The sequence below is a fragment of the Cyphomyrmex costatus genome, unplaced genomic scaffold (genome assembly GCF_001594065.2).
Source record: "Cyphomyrmex costatus isolate MS0001 unplaced genomic scaffold, Ccosl1.0 scaffold1053, whole genome shotgun sequence".
NCBI lineage: Eukaryota > Metazoa > Arthropoda > Insecta > Hymenoptera > Formicidae > Cyphomyrmex > Cyphomyrmex costatus.
The window spans coordinates 172,803-195,161 of NW_017275012.1; the positions used below are offsets into that span (position 1 = coordinate 172,803).

The 22,359-nt window shown below is 30.3% G+C and overlaps 1 protein-coding gene across 1 annotated transcript; it reads right to left on the reverse strand.

Annotated features, from left to right (window-relative positions):
* Positions 1-1,207: 1,207 nt before the first annotated feature.
* On the reverse strand, positions 1,208-11,686 carry LOC108774296 (uncharacterized). The gene is made up of 15 exons (XM_018540369.1): positions 11,650-11,686; positions 11,061-11,219; positions 5,932-6,026; positions 5,788-5,836; positions 5,557-5,686; positions 5,166-5,462; positions 4,858-5,087; positions 4,658-4,768; positions 4,429-4,534; positions 3,430-4,351; positions 2,513-3,070; positions 2,194-2,388; positions 1,644-1,835; positions 1,400-1,545; positions 1,208-1,311 (listed from the first exon to the last, which is right to left on the reverse strand). The coding sequence occupies exons 2-15, from the start codon at positions 11,172-11,174 to the stop codon at positions 1,208-1,210; spliced, it is 3,249 nt and encodes a 1,082-aa protein (XP_018395871.1). The 5' UTR covers positions 11,175-11,219; positions 11,650-11,686.
* Between the last annotated feature and the right edge of the window lie 10,673 nt (positions 11,687-22,359).

Consider the following 22,359-nt stretch of genomic DNA (forward strand, 5'->3'; position numbering starts at 1 on the left):
CATACATCAAATAATCAAATATTTAATAAAATAATGACGATAATTCTTAACTAATTTTTCAAATTACAAAAATGATATATAAAGAGGTAAATAATATGTATTTGGAACATATTCAATATCATGATTTAAAATAAATATATAAGAAATCATGAAGAGAAAGCAATAAATAATATTTTATTATAATTAACTCAAAGAATTTGTAAAAAAAATTGAGTTTACATATTTAAAAATGTTTTAGCTAAAATCTAATTTTTAGGGTATATACAGGGTACCCGGAAAAATATTGCGAATCATAATACTACAGCAGGAAAGTTTTCGAAAAATTAAGTAAAGAAATTATTTATACGCGTGCGGGCGTACGTGTGCGTGTGTGTGTGTGTGTGTGTGTGTGTGTGTGTGTGTGTGTGTGCGAGACTTAATTTTTCAAGAACTGTTTTGCTACAGAAGATTGAGTCGCGAATTTCCTTATGTATTCGCATTTGTTATAAATGAAATCTGTACACAAAATGTTTAAAATAAATCTATATAAACCAGTCTCCTTCATTGACTTCTCAATATCATTTCCGAAAATTTTGAAATACATCTATATTAAGGCAAATTTTGCTTCTCGTCGCATCATTTTTCCTAGAAATCGGCGGATAGCATGATGAGTCGAGTTTATTTTTAACTAAAGAGTCTAAAGGGAGAGCGGCACCAATAGAATCATCTAACTCTTTCTGTGATTGACAAGAATCAATAATAAACAGACTTTCTACTTAGCTGAAATAATTTTTGTTCAAGATTATGAAATTAATTGGCGACTTTCTTCTACATAGACTCTCTATGCTCAACAAGATCAGGTACCTGCCAAGTGCGAATGTAACTTGAATATTTTCAATTATCCATATTTATATATTACACAATAAGAAAATGATTAAAATGTATCATCATTCTTTTTTCAGAAAATTGGATAAGATTTGGCAAGCTGAGGAAACAAACTATCTAAAAAGACTAAAAAATTTGAATAAATCATGGGATAATTAAAAATTTCAAGTGCTCCTAATATATTTATAATTTACATATTCTTTATTACTATTTGTTATATAAAGGAGCAACACCGAAACACACTGTATACGAGCATTGATACAAGCGTGTTTCTTTCTCTAAAAAAAATTGAATAACAATCAAATCTATTGTTTAAATTTAAAACGATTAGACAATACGTATGTCAAACTTTTTTTTTAAGCATATATGCTGTTGACTTTAAGAGATAATCATAAGACATTTCTTCATTATGAGGCCTCCTAATAGGATCATCATCTTCAACATTGTCTATCAAGAAAATACAATCCCCATAAGTAAAGAAAATAAAATTTGATGCATACATGTGTATAATATATTAATAATATAATTATCTTACCAAGATCGGCGTATTTGGATTTGCAAAACGCTCTACGACCCCCAAAAGATAGAGTGTATTCAGGTAAAGATGGATTGTCATTACCATGCTCCACGGCTTCGTAGGCATCGTTGTTGTACAAAAAAGTGATAAAACCGTAGTTTTCGCTAAAATAATACCATAGATTGTAGAGATGATAGAAATTGTAGCATGAGAAAAATATTAATTTTAAAAAAATAACAAGAATATAAGTGAAGATACATACCCATGTTCACGAAAATGTACACTGATATCTTCAACAGGTCCAAAAACCTCAAACCTTTTACGTAGATCAGATTTGGTAATTCCTTCATCTATGCGTCCTACATATACTACTCTACGTTCTTCTATTTCTCTTTGCTTTTTTCTGTTGTGCCAATTATCACAGGTTTCGGAATAAGAATTTAATGGTGATCTACTAAGAACAAATTATAAAAAGGCTATAATATATTGATAGGAGATATTATTAAATATATACGGCTATATATGATGGGGTGGAAGGGGAGGGTGTTAATTTTACTAACACCAATTGAAAAATTTATTTTCCAAATGTAAATTCATTTTCTTTTTAGAAAATTTTAGAAAATATATGTATAATTTTATAAACATTTTATATAAATCATAATATAATTAAATATATATATATATAATTATTTAATATATTATATATATAATTAATTATAACTATCAAGTGTATTGTAGGAAATTTGTTAAATATGAATATTTGTTTCAATGTCAATAGAAATCGTATCTTTATATCTCGAAAAATGTTTTACCTATAACTTCTGTTGTCATGGCGATTGGCAAAAGAACTCCTCTCATATTTATCATAACTTCTTTCGCGTCTATCATATTTACCGTAACTTCTTTCGCGTCTCTCATATTTATCATAATTTCTTTCGCGATCTCTACTGTCCGTTCTTCGTTGATTAGACCATTTATTTCTTCGAAGATTAGAAGCCGAGGGAGACCTATCGATATAATTTTTATGAGAATTTTAAACACTTTTATTCAAATCAATCTTGTTTGTAAGCTATAATGTATTATTAATTTTATTTATTATATAATTCTGATTGGAATGCATTTGTTATATACCTTGAACGTTTAGAATAAAATCGTTCAGAAGATCTAGATCTGGATCTAGATCGAGATCGAATGTGGGATCGAGATCTAGAATGTGTATACGAATGCTTTGATCTCAATGAAATAGATAGAGACGACGTCCAACTGCTAGTTGAAGTAACAGAGCTGCGTCGCGTGCGATGACTTATTGTTCGTCGGCTGCTACGTTGATTTACTCGAGATCTACTCCTACTTCTACTCCTACTGCTACTCCTATTGTTGCTTCTGCTTGTGCTCCTTCTATGTATACTAATACTTCGGCTTCTGTTCCTATTTCTAGTCCTGCTCTTACTTCTACTTCTCTTTCCGCTCCGATTTTTACTTTTGCTTCTATTTCTTCTTCTGTCTCTACTCCTTTTAATGTTACTTCTACTCCTGCTTCTGCTGCTGCTTCTGCTGCTGCTGCTACTGCTTGTTGTATACCTACTGCTGCTTGCTGTATACCTGCTACTGCTTTTTGATCTAGATCGACTCAAACTGCGAGAGACTTCTTCGCAAGATTTTTGTCTTTCATTTTTTGTACTTCTTTCCCTATTATAATATTATACAAATTATTATAATACAATTAGAATGCAAAAGTTTTCGTAAGATTTCACGATAACTTTTTTCAAAAAAAAGGAAGGCAAGGATTAAATATTTTAAACATGACCAAAATCTTTTCGACAAATATTTTTTTTAAATGTATGTGTAATTATTATCGCAAGATCATTATAATAAATCATTACTTTTAATATAAGCAAAAAAAAAATATAAAAAATATCTTTTTACAAAATTATTATTAGAACAAGTGATTTGTTTTTGACATATGAAACGTTCAAATAAGAAGGTTTATCATGAAATCCAATAAATTTTAAGACTAATAATAATAACAACCATATTTAATATCTTACCTTTCTTGGTTTCCTTCCATAATTTTCTCATCTTCCTCCTCAACATCTACTGATTTTAAATATTCAAAAATAGTTTCGTCTGTTTGTGTTTGTATATGGCGAGTAGATAGTTTTGGTTTATTTTTTTCTTCTTGTATATCCGATACCTTTTTCCAACATGGCATAATTTCTCTTTCACACCAAAACGTATCCTTTATCTCTTGATCAGGTTTGAGTAATGGTTTCATGGTTGAAGCATGATAAATATCCACTAGTACAGTTCGAGATGACTCTTTCATTATCATGGGTTTGTCATTACGAGTTTTATCGTTCGATATTCTTTTTCGATATTCTAATACACTAATTTTAACACGAGATGTTTTATCTTCTTCATGATGCGGCAGCGTGTCTTGAGTATTTTGTACAATTATATTTTGTACTTCATTATCTGAACTATTTATAGTGGTTACTCTATTTTTATTAGGATTATTTATCGCGAACTGTGATTGTGATGGGTTTGGTGGATTCTTCAATACAGAAATATATTGTATTTTAGAATTCGTTTTCACAATATTCGTTTTAGGTGATACATGTTTCTGTGATTGTAGGATGATTTTTCTAGCTAAAGGTGAACGAATAGAAAGAAGAAAAGGTTCAACGGTTGAAGATGCATTTGAAATATTTATATTTTTAACAGTTGGTGAATTATTTAAGTCGTGGGAGTGTTTGACAAGAGTCTCTTTTTGATAATCTTTATGATAATTTTCGAGCCAATCATCTTTGATTTTATTTTGTAAGACTGTTGGTTTTTCATTAGTGTCACATATATTAGTTGATTCCAGGTGGCATTGTTTATTTGAACTGCCGTTATTGTGACATCTTGTGAGTTGGTCCCAATGTTTAAATTGGTTCAATCTTAATACAGACGTAGATTTTGTAGTTTCTATTAAAAAAAAAGATAGGTATATTTTAATGTCATTAATTAAAAAAGCTTTTATTTTCATTATTTGTTCATCTTACTATTGCTATTATAATTCGTGGTATGAAAGTTGTCATTATTGCAATAATCGTGATCCAACTGTACCAAACTTCTTTTGAATATTGGACTCTTAGCATCATTTGGTACCTAAAATGCGTTACAATTAATGGTGGATTATTTTACATCATTTTGTAATAATAATCGATATGTGAGAAATAGCATGCACATACATACTCAAATCATGCCATAATACTTAGGAAAAGGACTTACTGTAGAATCTATCTTTAAAGTTTTGTTACAAAAAGCTTCGTCTTGCATTCGTGTACTCTTACGTTTACTACCTCGTATATTTAACGGACTAGATTTTTTACGCTCTGATAACTAAAATACGACCAAATAATCATATTTATTGCTAGATCATAATTATACTAACTTACTTAAATATTAAATTTATAAAAATAATAGATTACCTTTGTTTTATTAATTATTTTTTTGGATAAAATTGAGGTTTGTTGATTGGAAACTTGAGAAACGGATTTCTCCGATATATCAACCCGACACTCTTGAGTCACTTGACATGTTTTGTTTGGTCTTGTGTCATATGTGAGATCTTTTTTAACAATTAATTTATCGCATGGATTTGGATTTTCACAAGCCTCGAATTTTTCCAGTAAACTCTTTGCATCGTGTGCTTCCAGTACTAATAAAAAATAAGCTTTAATAAAATATTAATGTTTACTTAATAGTTTGATATAAACATAAATTTATTTAAATATACTTGGTATTTCATCTCGTGGTATTGTTTCAACATCCACACAATCTTCTTGCTCCTCTACCTTGATTTTTTTAATTATTGTATTTTGGGTTACTATTGTATCTTCTTTTATTTTCTTTTTCTCTCTTACATTTTGATTTTTTGTCTTGATATCTGCTTTATTTTTATTTTTTATGTAAGACAATACAGGCAGAGTATTACTTGTTGGAGGTTTAAATACTTCATCTTTTATTTCTTGTTCAGTAATATCCTCTATTTCCGTTTTTATTACTGTATTACCAATTATTTCAGATGCAGCTTCTTTTTAAATAAAAAAAAAAGCATTATTCTTTTTATCAAAATTGATAAAAAAAATTTAATATATAATCTTTGATATTATTATTTAATTACAAACCAGTTTCTTGTTTTTCTTCCTTTATTTTTAATTCTTTCAATTCCAAAGGCCTTTGATTTATTTCAATCATATCTTTGTATATATATATGTTCTTGCTAGGTGTCATTAAATAGTCCTCTTCACAAAATGACTGCAAATTGAAAATGCAAGCATTTTATTATTATATTGTATAATTCTTAAACAATAGAATTCATGTACAATATTTATTAATTATAAAGAAAAATTTCCAACCTGTAGGGAGTTTGCAAACAAATCTTCAACAAACTCTTTCGTTCCGCTACTGTAAAAAATAATTAAATATATTTACATAATGTACATTTGTCATAATTATCATATAATATGTATAACATTCTTGAATAAAAATAATATACTTACTTTTCTTCGTTGCTATAAATGGAATTGTACACAGCGTTTAAATCTTCTGCTGAAATATTATCGACTATATCCATCAGCGTATTTTGCCGTATATCCTGAAATTTTTTATAATGCAAATAAACATTAATAATATTCAGAAACAATCATCTTTTTTTATTTTTTTCTCATACATATACTTGGCTACATTTCGATTGGCATTTTTGTAAATACGTTTTTATGTTTAATTATAATTTTAAAAAGCAATTATTTTGCATTTTTGATAAAATAATTATAATTTTAAGAAATTACATATAATTTTTATTATAATTTTTTAAAATTAAATAATAAAATTATATGATGAAATCAACCATTCATTTGTAAAGAGATTTCGAAAACTAAATACCACCCAATTGTTTCTTTAATAACTATTTAACGAGAAGTGTTCAAACAAAAATTTGAAATCATAGTGTCCAGTAAAATTTGGTTAATCCATTTAAGAATAATTTCATATCATTCCAGGTAAAAATCCTTTTGTTTTTCCAAGTCCTATCTATCGAGGATTAATTTTCATTATTTAATTAATTTTTACCGATTCACGTAATATTATATTCTTTGTATACGTATTCAAGTTCTTCGGATTCTATATGAATAAATTAAAATCCTAACAAAGAGCCTAACCGAATAAGCAAGTGAAAAATGTCCCCAAATTAATTCTAATTTTGAGTATGTCACACACATCGTTGATAAAAGATTATTTTACACCGAATTTCAACCATCTATATTCTATAATAATAGATCCATGTAGTAGTAATGATGAAAAATGTCAATTTCAATTTTTTATTTTTATTTTCTTACCGCCTGAATTAAAAATTCTGAAAAAATTTGACACATTTTTCAGCACGTTATCATATCTAAGAAAGTTTTTTAGATTTGTTGGTGAAAAATTTGAATAAAAAATAATGCAAAATTTTTCAATGCACGGTTTTTACTGAAAATATTTGAGTATTATTTTTTAAAAAAGTATGATAAATTAATCATTCCATGATGAATGAAATTAGTCATATTCAGATTCTTTAAAGGTGTGAAACATTGTTTTAAAAATTAATAACCAGTTTTTTAAATATTTTTTATTTATATTTTTCCATCAAAGTGTATTTAATATAATATTACATTATATATATATATATATATAATAGCATGTGTAGTCAAAGGTAATTTACCGATTTTTTAAATGAAATAGTATGAGAAAAAAATATATATATATTTAATTTTTTTGATATCTAATTATTACAGTAACATCGTTTGCATCAAATAACTTTTGTGTACCTCAGTTAATATGATTGAGATTTCTTAATAAATAAAAAATCGTTTATTATGTTTATAATAATAATACATTTTTCATGCAAAGCATAACGTGCGAAAACTAAAATGAAAAATAATATATTCTATTAAAAAACACTTTTACATATTTTACTTACATGTTCACCTTTAGAGGAACTAGGACTTAAGAGCTACCAATTTTATTCGGGAACGCTGAACTGTATGTATCATAAAATAAAGGTGCATTCAGATTACAGCATTTTGAGCATCAACAATCAAAGTGGTGTAGAAAATTATTCCTTTTTAAGCCACTGTCTATATCGCCTCACAGATTGGTTGCTGCTTTCGTTGCTTGAAGCTTCATGCCGTAATCTGAATGCAACTTAAGAGAGAAGGAGATTCAACTTCATGGAGCGCGGGCAGAGCTGTAACTTGATATTTATCGTCTTTTCTTGGAAAGATGACTTTATACCCATTATCAGTTAAAAGATGGTAATTATTTACACTCTTTTTAAAGTATGACTCTTACATTTAAATACGAGAATTTAAATATCGTTAAGTCTATGTAAAAAAACTTAATTAATGCAAGAAATCTCACACACATTAACTGAGATACACAAAAATTATTTGACGCAAATGATGTTACTGCAATAATTAAATATCAAATAAATTAAATATATATTTTTTTCTCATACTAGTTCATTTTTCAAATCGGTTACTTTTGGCTACACATGCCATATTGTATAAACTTCAAAATGTGTTTATAATATTCCGTTAGAAATGTATTTAATGTAATATTATATTAAATACATTTTTAGTGGGAAAATATAAATAAATTTTTATTCAAATTATAATTAGTCTAGAAACTCTCGTTTTAAATGTCGCAAGAATAACGAAATGTTAGGTGGTTGAAATTCAGAAATGTTACGCAGATGATATATTATAGCATGTCAATTCTCAAAGATCTTTAAAGTTTTTGTCCGTTTGACCGTTATATTGATGAATTTTACAAAATTTTGAATATAATCCGCTTTTCATAAAGAATGACAACGCATTTCTGTTTCTGTAAAAGAGAGGAATGCGAGTGCTTCTTTCTTAAACATGGTCAGTGAAAATAATTTGCAGCAAAACATGGGTATTTCTAAAAATGTAATCTATATAAGAAATATTACAAGAATAATGAAATGAGTTGAGTGATTGGAATTCAGAAATGACAGATGATATATAATAGCATGTCAATTCTTAAAGACCTTTGTATTGAGGTTTTTGTCCGTTCGACCGTTATATAGATGGATTTTCCGAAGTTTTGAAGATAATCGGCTTTTCGTTAAGAATGACAATACATGCTAAGCATTCTTGTTTCTATAAAAGAAAGGAACGCAAGCGCTTCTTTCTTAAACATGGTCAGTGAATAAAATGCAACAAAACATGGGTATTTCTAAAAGCGAAATCTATATAAGAAATATTAGACAAGTTTAAATCTCGCTACTCATGTTTTATTTTTTCATAGTTTTTAAATAAATTTTTTTACGTTATTGTCTATTTAAATATATACGTACTTTTTTTTTATCAAGACTTACTTAAATATAATTTTAAGATTATATATATATGTATATATACAGGACCGTTTATACGAATAAATAAGTCAACTAATAATAGGTATGAGAAATGCCGTCCAAAGTAAAAAAATGTTGGAATAATACATTTATATGCATTTAAATAATTTTTATCTTAGATATTTGATTGCGCGCCTTTACTTTCGATTTTGCAACACAAAAAATCAAAGTGAAATAATATTCTTTTCAATTTAAGTTAGATCTTCAATTTAAAGTTACTCTAGCATCTTAAACCTTATTTAAATACAATTTTAAATATTTTAATATTTGTCAGAAGAAGTTTATAAATATGGATGGTTTATAAATATTAATATATATATTTTTTTTGACATCATTCAGATATATATAACTTTCTTAAGAAAATATTTTAGAAAATTATTGTTGAATAAACAGCAAAAATGTTCGCATAACGAAAATAATCTTTGAAACTTTTAATAATGCTTAGCGTATAAATTGAATTAACAAAGTAAAGTTCTACAAAAGAATTTAAATGAATGAGAAATAATAAATGCGTAGAGATAAAACAGGAAGTTTATTTATATGTACAAATTCGTTTTCATTTTATGTTTTTGTAGTAGGCTTTAAAATTCTTGGTGATATCTAATCTTAGATAAAATAGGAGAATCCCTTATTTATTTAGATATCGGTTGCATTCCTAATTTTTTTAAATTTTATGTTCTACATATTTTAACAACTTTCATCGAGAATTACCACTAAAATCTTTAAAAGTACGCTTTTAATTATATCTATTTAAATAAAATATTTATACACTATTTAGATTATACACTATTTAGATAAGATACTATTTAGATAAACTTAAATTATCGTATATGCTTCATTGAATTCATCCCGACAGTGACTATTTAGCACATAAACTTAAAGAAACAAATTTTCTTCTGTAAATACTGAAAAAAATATACTATAAATAATTTTATAAATAATTTTAAATAAACAACTAATCAAAGAAATTACGTGCAAATCATGTAATTAAGATTATTTAATCAATAAAATATGCATATTTTTATATTTTGATAAATGTTGATATGTAAGACAGTATTTTTAAGTAAAAAATATATACATATTAATATTTGTAAACTTTTTTTGACAAATATTAAAATTGTATTTAAATAAGGTTTAAAATATATAAAAATATGTATATAAAATAGTATTTTTAAAATTATTCGAATTTTTAATGAAAAAAGAAGTGCAACAATTTTTTAATGATGAAAAAATTATATTATTTGAGTGGAATTATGTTCTCATTTCAAGTTAGAAAATTTCAAAACAAGTTGAACGTATTAAAAAAAAGAATAGTAATTAAATATGTAATTTTTGCGCTAAATAAAGTAGGCATTGTAATCTCGCGAATTTCGAACAAAAGTTTCTTAATTATAAGTTGTTAAGTTATATTAAGTTTATTTCTTATCTCGATATTTAGGAAAATTAATACCAAAAAATAAAAATCACATAAAATTATAAAAAAAAAAAAACTATTAAGAAAAATGCTAAAACAATCGTCAATAAAAATAATACTCTTTCGCTTCAATGCAAAATAAACTTTAATTTCGATTTAACTTATTTTTTATTTCTAAATTCCAAGAAAAATATAAAAAATAGGTTAAACCAAGATTAAAGTTAATCTAAGTTGGCATAAATAAATATTAATCGACAAAAAATATTTTTTATCAAGATTGTATTGTATATTATTAAAATATATGAATGAATGATTTATTGTTTTCCTGAGGGGAGAAGGGGACTTAAAAAAAGACTTCTATATACAAATCAGAAAATACCAATCATTATACGTATATAATTAATTTATCTCACATGCAACAATTGTACTGTATACAAAAACATGCTAAAATAAATGAATGTCCACTTAAATAAAAGTATATTAATAAATGAAAATCGAAGCAAACAGAATTTCCTGTTTTTCGAAAAAATAATTTAAAAAATTATCTAAAAATAGTTTTAAAGCATGTAATATTTATTTTAAAAAATATAGTAATTATTTTCAAGAAAGACTCCTGTTACGAATAACGTTATAGCAGCTTTTTTGTAAGATTGCTCCACCGGACGGTACTTAGAACGAGAAACTAGCTCCATTTTGATAGAAAGATTAAAATTATCGTGATATTTTAAACGAAATCATTTTCTTAACGTTATTTTTGGACATTCATAAGCGGGTTGTTCAATTGATACAAAGAATCTTACCTCCTCATCCTCAGTGTCATGAGTTAAGTACGACGCGTACTCGGGAAATAATTCATATTCATTTCCGATCATATAGCTTCCACTTGCCATCGCATGATAATTTCCCGTTTCCATTGTTGAAGTCGTTGCTCGACACTTTTGTCTATCACTTCACGTTACCTGCAGGATAAAGGATATACTGAAAAATACTGACTGAGACGGCGGCTGATGCTAGCGACTTCGATCGTATTGGCACGCTAAGCCACGCTGAGCCACGCGGTTTTATTTTAAGGTTATGTTACGCCGAGGGGTAAGGGAGTGTGACTGGAACGCACGTGTGCGGCACAGAGAAATTGACATTCAACGTGCGGGACGCGCTTTATGTGGCTTTGTACGAACGATAGGTGATCGGGGGTGCACGCACACGAGGCTGCTCGAGGGTGGCGCGGATTTCGCAACGTGAATCACGTCCACGTTGCAGGGAGTTCCACGCCGCGCGCCGACGGACCGGACGGACCGAACCAGCTGTGGCGGCTGAGAGATCACCGATCGACCGCGATACCGTTATTCCGTCGCGAGAATAGAAAGTCAATTCGCAATGATAACACACCCTACGGTGAACTTGCACGGACGCGACTGTCGAGGGCTGAACGTGTCCGTTGATATTCCGGATGAACGGAGGGAACGCGCGGCTCCGAGGATGCCTTCTTCAAGTCTTTGCACATGGAAATTGGAAGGAGAGCGTCTCTCCTCGTTACGTCTGCACAGTGGCGAGAAAGAGAGGCACGCCGTGTACGCACGCGTAAACGCGCCCGTGGTGAGCGCGAATTGTGCCTATGTATTCGCGGCACGAGTGAAAGGAGGCGAGAACGGAGAGGAAGAGAGAGAGAGAGAGAGAGAGAGGGAGACAGAAGAGCCGGCTAGCCTAGCCATGCTTGTCCATGCCGCGTCAGAGCACCACGCCTCCGGAGACCGCGGCGGGTGACGTTCCGCGAGAATGCTATTCGGGATGATTACGGCGGGATCACTTGGAACGTGATAAATTCGCATCGAGTGCTTTCGGTGCTTCCCTACGTTCTCCGATTGACCGGGTTGATACCACGCGGCGCATAACGATCTCAAGTAACAAGCGCTACAAACCTCGTCTCGAGCAGCAAAGGAGAGTAATATCTCAGTAATATCCCGGCAGGAACTCCGTGTTCCGAGTTAACACCACCGCACGAGCCGACACTGATATCTACAGAAGAAACTGCCGTTTGATACGACCCGAGCGAATTTCGATCGGTAGTTCCCAACACTTTCGACGAGACACGCGTACACGTGACTACCACGTTTGCGACGACTCGTCTCTCGAATCGGAGTCCCTCCACTACTACTACACGCTTCGTTCACACCGCGCGCACTCGGAGTACGGTACTACTTGCACACGATGCACACTTGTGCTGACCGACTGCGATCGTACATGCACGCACACAGCTCTCACGAACCTGGAATCGCGAAGTCTGCTGAGTGCATTGTGTGAGCATATTCGGTGGTCAACTCACACATTTATACCCTCGTATGTGCCCCATGCGCGCGCAGCTTGGCTACCTGCAAAAAATGGGGTAGGCTTTCGAAGCTTATTGGCAGTTGAGACACAAGTTTTTGGGTTGCAACTTACAATAGCGTTCATGTTTTGTGTTGAATAAACAAGTGAGGCCCATGTCGATTGATAAATATATGAATTTCTTATTTTCTGAATGACGCCCTTGATTTTTTCCATTCTTTTAAGTTTACTCGGTCCCCGACTCTCGGTTATTATGTTTAACTCTAAAATAATAAAGTATATAAAATTGTCACAAGCACTGAATAGCTGCTTTTATAAATGAATGGTATTGTTTAAAAAAAGAAAGAATTTGAATGAAAAAGTTAAAGAAAGCACGAAGTTCTGTTATAAATAAAAAATACATAACAATAATTGAGAAAAATGATTTTGAATTAAATGATATTCTTCATAGATGGTAATAATAAATTAATTTTTCACATTTACTGGCTTATTGAATATTAATACATATTGCGAATGTAATAGGAAACTTTATAACTGTGTTTATTGTGCAAATGTAAAAGCACACGATTATTTATCACAAGTAATTAAAATATTAAAGTTTTCTAAATTAATAATAAATATATTATATAAAATATAATAATTAAAACATTAAAATTATTACAAAAATCGTTAAATTCTTTCACTTTAGGATTATGTACGAAGAATATATACTACAATTATATGATTAGTTATTTTAAATAATTTAAATAACTTAGAAAAAATAATATAACATATTATATACCTATTATATATTGATAATAATTATCAATAATTACGAAGTAAAAAATAATTCAAAAACTTACACATAGGTTTTCAAAGATTATTTTTATATTGCGTATAACATGAATTTATTAAAGATGATTATATAGTTAATTTTGTAAGTTTTTTAAATACGCTGAATATACAAACATTTACGCATTCGGAATACTTTAATTATATTAAAACAAATAACTTTTTCGTTTATAGCAAAATTGCGTTCGATAAGTAGTTTTTGCAAAACAGCAGGTTTATACTAGTAAACGCAAAAATTATTTATCAGATGTATTTTTGCTAAAGGAAAAAATTGTTTGTTTAGCATAAAGTTCTGTACTCTAATGCCTGTTTCCACCAATACAGATTAACTTTAATCTCGGTTTAACTTACTGTTAATCTTTTTCTAATTTTTAGAATTAGAAAAAGATGAAAAGCAAATTGAACCGAGATTAAAATTAATCTGCATTGGTGGAAATGGGCATAAATGTTTAACTCTAAACGAATTTTTGAATATTCTTATATGCATGAAGATATTACCTGCGTATCTACCGACTTATTTTGTTTCTAACTGCAGCGATAGTCACAGGATGCCGCTGGCGCGCTGGCAAACCGTAAGTTTCAAAAGCACGCTATTTGAACAACACTTCCAAAGTTAGATGTCGCCTATGACAAAGTACAAACTACCTGCGTTTATTAAAACATATAGCGAAAGTAAAATCAATTGAATTGTTAAACATTATATGAGGTTGTAATTTTGTAATTTTTATATTATTCGAATAGTTCTCTCTCTATTATTGGTATTATTTATTTAAATTTACCTAAATTATATTACGTGCATAAACGTTGCGCGAATAATCACGAGATGGCATTGTAGGGATTGTAACAGAAATTATGTGTAAATTTATATATGTATCAATATTTATTATACATATTTGTTTTACTACAAATTCTTACAAACTTTTTTCTGACAGATTTTAGTTGGCAAATTTTACAGATTTCAGAATTTTATATGTTAATTAATTAAGGATAATTACATTGTTAGTTTTAGGTATTTCGTAACACGTACTTCATTCATTATTTTTAAATACCGATAAGGTGTCGATAGATTAAATCAGTGATATATATTATTAACGCAAGAATGTTGTAATCTAAAGATATCTAATTATCATATGTTACTATAGCATCCTACGTTTTGTATTAATATGATTGTAGCATAATTACTTATTTGCTCAAATAATGAGCATGTTATCTAATCAGTCTTTTCCATGTAATTTAGTTCATAGATTAGATTCTGTTATATCGTTATCTTCAGAATGCTTCGAACATTTAAAAAGTTCCAATTCTTAATTATTCCAGGAACTGCAATATTAAGTTTTAAAGTAATGTCTGGCTGTATTTCGCTTGAAAGATCAAAGCGACTTTTGGTACGAAACTACAATGTGCCATTTATAGTTAGTATATAACCGTTTTACACAATTGTTGTGACGTTATATGACTTATAATAAATGTTGTAAAGTTCATAGTGTTTTATTAATACGTGCACATGCTAGATAGAAAATTAGAAAGTTTTACAAGCCGTTTATTATTTTGAAAACTGTTGGAGATAACAATGAAATCTTTTTTCCCTTTTTGTGCTTTCTTTTATAGCTTTAGGATTTTATGGCTTTTCACCGTCGCCACTTTCGCATTCCTTAGATAGAAAAGGGTAGACAAGAATGCATACCCTTCGTTTTTTGTGTTACCATACCTACACTCACTTCATAAATCAGTTGTCCGGTTTCTAGCAAATAAAAGTATTAACTCTAAGAGTCAACGAAAAATTAATATTTTAAGAAGTTTCTCTTGTTCTTTATACATTTTGTCATAAAATATAAATTTTCTAGTAAAGTAATTAACTTTGGAAAGACTTTGATTTATATAGTATTTTTCTACGCAAACAATGAAAAAATTGATTGATGACTTTTATATCGTTTGCCAGGTATAATTTTTTTTTCAACAGTCATGTATACTTAGTTTTATATGCTCTTAACACAATAAAAAAAATTCTCAGGTATCGCGATTGTTTACCTTTGGAAAATTCTCAAGGAGAAAAAATGCATTTGTTCTTGTCACAGGTAATCAATAACCATAAACCATCAGGCAGTGTTCAGGTCAAAATACATATTACAGATAGATTATTCAAATTCCATAAATAAATTTTCTCTTTTATTGCGTTATCTATTATTGTTACTGTTATTATTATTATTATTAATATTATTATTATTATTATTATTATTATTATCATTATTATCATTATTATACAACTGTGACATTTATAAATTTATATAAACAAAAAAGTAATTATAATACTATTCTTATATGTATTTTTTTATTATATATAGTTTTATAGCGCGGTAACTTTACTGCAAAAGTTATTGAGCGATATAATTTTTTATTGATAAGTAATAATACAAATTTTTGTTCAATTATTATAAATAAGAGAAATCTTATTTTTTGGTCAAAGCAGATTTTAATACTTAAATATTCCTGCAGTATAAATTTATATATCCGATTTTGCAAATTGCATATCGAAATCTTTCTCGCAATCTAGAAACAATCAAGCAGAACAAGAGTAGTAATATTACATTTTAAATTGACAAGCAATTTAATAATTTTTGCATTTTTATAAGAACATTAATAATCTGATATGTAATGAAAATCTTAAACTTACAAATAATTGATTGCGAAAAATATCGCTTCAACCAAGATTCTCAAATCCTGATCTCCTTTGTTCCGTGCGGATGTCTTTACCTGCATTCGACCATACAAACATAAATTCTCACAGAAATATTTAAGCACTAAAATCGACCGAAAAATAGAGTTCCTCATATATAAATTTATTCTCAGTCTCCACAGATTTTTGTATTGTAATTTTGTATTTTTACTGAATATTTTTACTGAATAAGTTTCATATATGTTAAGTTTGTTAAACGTTAAATGTTTAATTTTTTATATTATTATTTTATGCGAGTGTCGAAGACAATGTAAAAATGTATGCGAAAAATAAAATGTTAAATAGCGTGATTGAATTGTTTATTTTACAAAATGCCGACAAGCGTTTTTGTTCTCTTTTCATTTGTCTCCCTATTCAATTGTATATTTTATATTTTTAATTAATACACACGCACATAAATAACCAAAAATACAATTTTTTTATTATATTTACAATTTTTAATTTAAAAAAAAAAACAAAATATTTTAATTCAGTAAAATCTAATTAATAGTTATAATAAAAACAAAAACAAGCATATTATCAATAAAATGCAATACCCGCTGGTAATTTTTAACATAAAACAACAGAAGCGCATCGCTTTCTTTTTAAATGATTAATCTTTTAACGGAAGAAAATATTGTTTAACTATATCCGCGTGGAGATATTTTCTAAATTTGAAATTTCTATTTTTACAAAAATAATTATAAAAAATCAAACTTAAGTATGCCTTTTACGATATCGTTTTTATGATAAACTTATTATTTTAGGATTAATATTACATATATATTGTTCTATTACGGTATGATACAAGTATCTATGTATAAAGGTTTAAAAATTATTAAACTATAATGTGATTATTTTTATTGACAAGACTAGATTAGAAACTGCATCATTGTTTGCACTGTGAATATTGCAAAAAATTTACCGGTATTGTAAATAAAAAAATTTCCATTTTGTGGAAAAATGTTAATATAAATGAAATATGCAAGTAATCGGTAAATATACGGGCTCGAAGTGCACCTAACAACGCAGTGAGATGTATGTACATTACATGTTGTTCGCGCTGTGAGTACTGTGCTCGCATTTCACGACGCACGTTTTAATCCGTTAGCATCAAGGATAGAAAGACGCAATCTTAAGCTACGTATGGATATACGAGTTTACATGTAACTGAACCGGAAACCAAATAGTTTCAACAGAGATCAACAATAACAAAGTGCTTCAGCAAGGAATATCGTAATACATTTCTGTTATATTCGTGTGTTTATTATTATTAAACTTTTTGCTAATAAGCTTTGTGTTTTTGAGTAACTGCACTCATGTATTTGCATGCATTTTCAGAGATATAAAAACAAGGACAATATGTTGGTAAATAAAATTACATATAAAATTGTTCAAATAATTTTAATGTAAATATAATATCTTAATAAAATATGTTAATAAGATTAATTTAGTACACATGATAATTTTGATGTTTTGCTGGGTCGTTCATGTCCCGGATTAATTTCCATCATTTTTATTAATATGCAAAAATTATTAAAAAATTATTTAATTATTATTCTATATATGTATATACTATAGTATATACTACCGTAATTAATATTTTTATGAAATATTTATAAAGTGATGTATTAAATAAAAGGAAAAGATAGAAACTCATTATTTAATCAGATGTTTTTAGTATTTCGAAGAAAAAAAATACGCAGGACATGAATAACCCAATTGTGTGTACAAAAGATTAAAGAAGTTAAATTGAAGCGTATATATGTAGGTACCATGATTTGTGCGAGTATGAAAAATGTGTATACAAATAGTATATTCTACTGTGAACAGAAAAATCACACTCTCTTTTTGATAAATTTCCGTCAAAGTTGATCAAGGTCCAATAAATTAACGAATAACTGAATGATATATCATCCATATGGGATTTAGACAATAAAAGGAAAGCACTAATTGTAAATACATTATTGATTTAAGCGTGCACGTCACCCAACAATGTATAGGCACCATAAATTATATCATTTACACTCAATGAGGAATCGTCGGAATTAGTGTCAGTATAATATAAAATAAATAATTAAATCTGTTGTCTCGTTTTTATATACAATATTTGATTACGCTCTTTTACTCAACATTCGCATTCTTCGATCAATCATTTTATTACGTTTACATTTTTGATGTACGAGATATTATCTTTCTCCGTAGTTCTCTCGCCACTTTTATCGTAGATAATTTATACAAATAATCATATACGTATATCCTATACGCCGACTATTATAGCAGCACAATAAAATTTTGTGATAAGATACCATGTATAAAACAAATTGAAGGAAATTCCATAATTTTTGTGATACGTTATCCACATAGATCGTTTCAAAATTCGTAAATCAAAATGTCACAGCAAGAAAGAATCTCAGAAAAATACGTTAGTAAAAGTCATTCCAGGCAGTCGGAATATTCAAAAATTTTTCCTCTTTTGAATCTATCAGTTTTTAATTTTGGACTCAGCAAAAAATTGGAAAAAATTACAAAGCTTAGGTAGGATATATAGGGTTTACTTACCTTATATCAAACGTTTATAAAATATAACATTGCGAAATTCTATTTTTACACATGAAAGATTGACGCAAACAGACTATCCAATAAACCCGAACGTCGACCGATAGACCGAGAGATAAAACGGTGGAGCAAATCAGCGAATTAAGTTTTCACAACTGGACGACCAGCGACCACGCGAAAGACCAGTATTGGAAGAGTAAGTACGTTTCGGCTTGCGCATGATTTCGTATTTATCGTATCGAGAACGCCGTTTTCTAGACTTGCCGGGTCGCGGTCTCGCCATAATCGTATTCGTCGAAACGACACTATGTATACGAAGATTCGAGCGACGTGGCATCGACGAAATTGTGCATATATAGATTAAAAGTTAATGTGTACACACACAAATTTTCTTGTTTTTGGTCAATTTGTACGAGTTAGAAAAGTATGATAACAAAATTTATAAAAAAAATAACGAACTATCGATGTCAGATGGTTACATCGCGAAATTCCCAATGTTGGTCGTTACATCGTAACGATCTCATGCTCGTAACAACAACGTTTGAAAAAACCTCCTATTCAGAGTAAAAAAATCATCAACACTTTCATTATTTACTGTTTTCCACGAATTTTTCCCGCTGTTGCGCCTTACTATTCTCCGGATGCGTTCTGGATATACGCCAGATACGCCGGATACGCGATATATTCTCAATAAGATCTGCTGGTGAAACGACACACGGTATATCGCGTCGATATTATCGGTGCTTTTTTTTAATTATTGATCGCTGCATTTTAGCTGTTAAGGGAGAAACGCTATCGCCCAACTATCGAAAGGTGGCTCTCGACCATTACTTCACCTTCCTCCAGATCGGGATATCGCATGTGTGCGGACGATATTATCTTTCCGGTGCTTTTATCGTCGCTACTAACGATCACCGGAAGTGCCCGACTCTCCGTCCACCTGTGTTTTCGGCTTTTGATAGTCCATTTCCACATAACTGCATGCACACAGCTAGACTGAACGCAACGACTGACGCGTCACGGATTCGTCGCGATTGCGTCACCACCTTAAAGATACGTCTCGTGAAATAAAGAAAATAAATGGAGCGCGGGAGGCAAATTGAATCGTCATATAAAACGCTCAGCTCGCTCGCTAATGATAAATGTCGTATACTAGCGAGACGGAAAAAAGATACGGCGACAGAGAGAGGGGTTGAAAGAAACAGATTACTATCTCTAATCATATCTTCTTTTATGATACTATAATTTAATTTAACCTTGGCCTCCTTTAATTTCTGTCTCTATCCTTCCTCATCAAGCGCCTTTTCCATCTCCGTATGGTTCTCGCATCTTCCTTTATTGTCTTCTTATCTTCTTCGAAGTCTATAAATCTTCTTTTATTTCTTTCATCATTTAGAATTCTTTTAGGGTTTCTTGTAATCGTAATCCTGCATGTACATAATCTGAATAATAAGCTCGTCCGTCTGTTGTGAAACGAACTGGCAGCAACGTACCCAAGCATATCGTAAATGAGGAGAAGATAGGAGATATAAAGTCCTGGTACTGTGTTCCATTTAGGAATAAAATTCAGAGTGAAGAAAAAGAAGGAATAATCGTAAATCATAGGGAGGATGTATGTAGAATTCATGTGTGTGGAATAACCAGATGAGTCCAGACGCCGAAATCTGGAGGCTTAAAACGATACACGCGCGCGCGAGAGAGAGAATGACTATATTGACTCCGACACGAGCTTAACAAGTTTGCCGATGGTGCCCTTTTCGGCGCGGTCGCGTCTGTTAATTTCATCTGTAGTGTTAGTGCCGTGACTTGCGAGCAACCGGGTACACACGCTACGATTTAGCGGTCGGCCCATTGGTAACATCGATCGCGCATCTGCTCAACGTAGTTTGCTGGGCGGGGGTGAGATGGGATAAGAGTGAGGGATGGAGCAAATGCGGACAGGCGGGGATAGGACTTTAAAGAAAAACGTTTGCATTAGCGTGCCACCCGCACCGGGCAAATGCAATAAAGCGACTGAAGATAAACTGTCGATTAATCGAATTGATCGCGAAGTTGGAGAAATTGTCTCGCAATAACGCGCAATTTCCCGACGAAACGTGGCGGTACGTACGCGCTACACCACGTCACTTTCCATTTTTGGCTATTTGCATTGTAAATAAAGAGTCACGACGACGAGTCGGTCCACGCGTATAAGGTTCGGCTTTGCGAATTCCGCTGGCTCGACCTGCAACACGAGATACGAGCTGGGTTTTTTGTCTCGTAAAAAGTGCAAATTACGTATATTGTGTTGCAACAATGAGGTCTCTCCATAAACCTTACATGGCATACGAGTTTGGAACTCTTTCCGGAAACAGGATCCAGATTAGAAACGCTTAGCTGACACACAAAGACGAAATAATCGAATAGAATCAAAACGAAACGACACGATGCCTATTATTTTTCCGACGCGGGGTTGTTCCATAATTCATAAAGTTTGTCGCGGTTCTCTCTCTCTCTCTCTCTCAGTCGGGTGGGATCTTTATAAACGATAACTTCGTGCTTGCGTTTGCCTTCCGAACGGAATCGGGGCTCCGTATGTGTCACTCCAAGAGCAAGTTTGCAAATCGTCTCTTTTATCCCAGCACTCCGTGGGAGCAGATTTGTTCGCTTTTCCCATTCGAGAATCGTTTTCCCTTTATCACGATGCTCCAGCATACGCGATCGGGCGATAGGGAGATCATTTCTTTTCCGATCCTTTCGAATAAAACAGTTTTTTCCCCGTCGTCGACATTTCTACGATAAAGTGGCACGCCCTTTTTTTCTCCGCAGTCGCTCCCTTTCATTTCTGAATTTTATCGCGGTCCGCAACGTATAAGCTAAGAAATCAATAGTAGCCGGAGACAAATATATTAGGTTTGTTACATCGTAGTTTAAAGAAATCTCTCTTTCAAATTCTGTAGGTGTAGAAATAGAGGATTAAAAGAAATAAGGAGGGATGAAGGTAGTTGCGAAATCATTGAACAAAACTACTAACAAGTATTATACTGTCGTTACATTTCTCCTTCTTATCAAACTGGAATTATCTTTTTAAGCTTTTTTTCTTATATGACTAATTATGTTTTAACTAACGTTTTTTTTTAAATATAAGTTTTTTATGAATTTTAATTAGATTTGAAAAATGTCAGTCTTTCGCGCGTAACTTTTATTACTCATAATTTTTAACAAAATTATAAATAGTATTTAAACCAAATCATTAAGTCATAATCCATATATTTTTAAGAGATTTAAATTTGTATAATAATCGATTTATACTTTTTCCAAGAAAAAAAATTCATCGTGACTTCTACAAGACATACTTTCAAAGGTTTTGATATTATTTGACGTCATAAACTTATGTAGTAGTTTATTCTCTTTTTTCTTTATCTTTTTCAAAATGAAACTGGAAATTTACAATGTTATTAGATAACAGTGATAGTAGTAGTAGTAGTAGAAGTATAATCTAGTAATGATGATAAAATGAATGGGGCGCTAAATCAGTTTCAATCAATTCCTTAGGCTTAAGAAATTTCTCAATGACTACGATTACAAGAATAGTCTTTGTTTTCTGGATTCTTAAGCTTAAGAAATAAAAAGTCCCAAGAGATTTATATTTCTTGTAAATAAGTACAGGATAGTAATAATAAAATATAAAG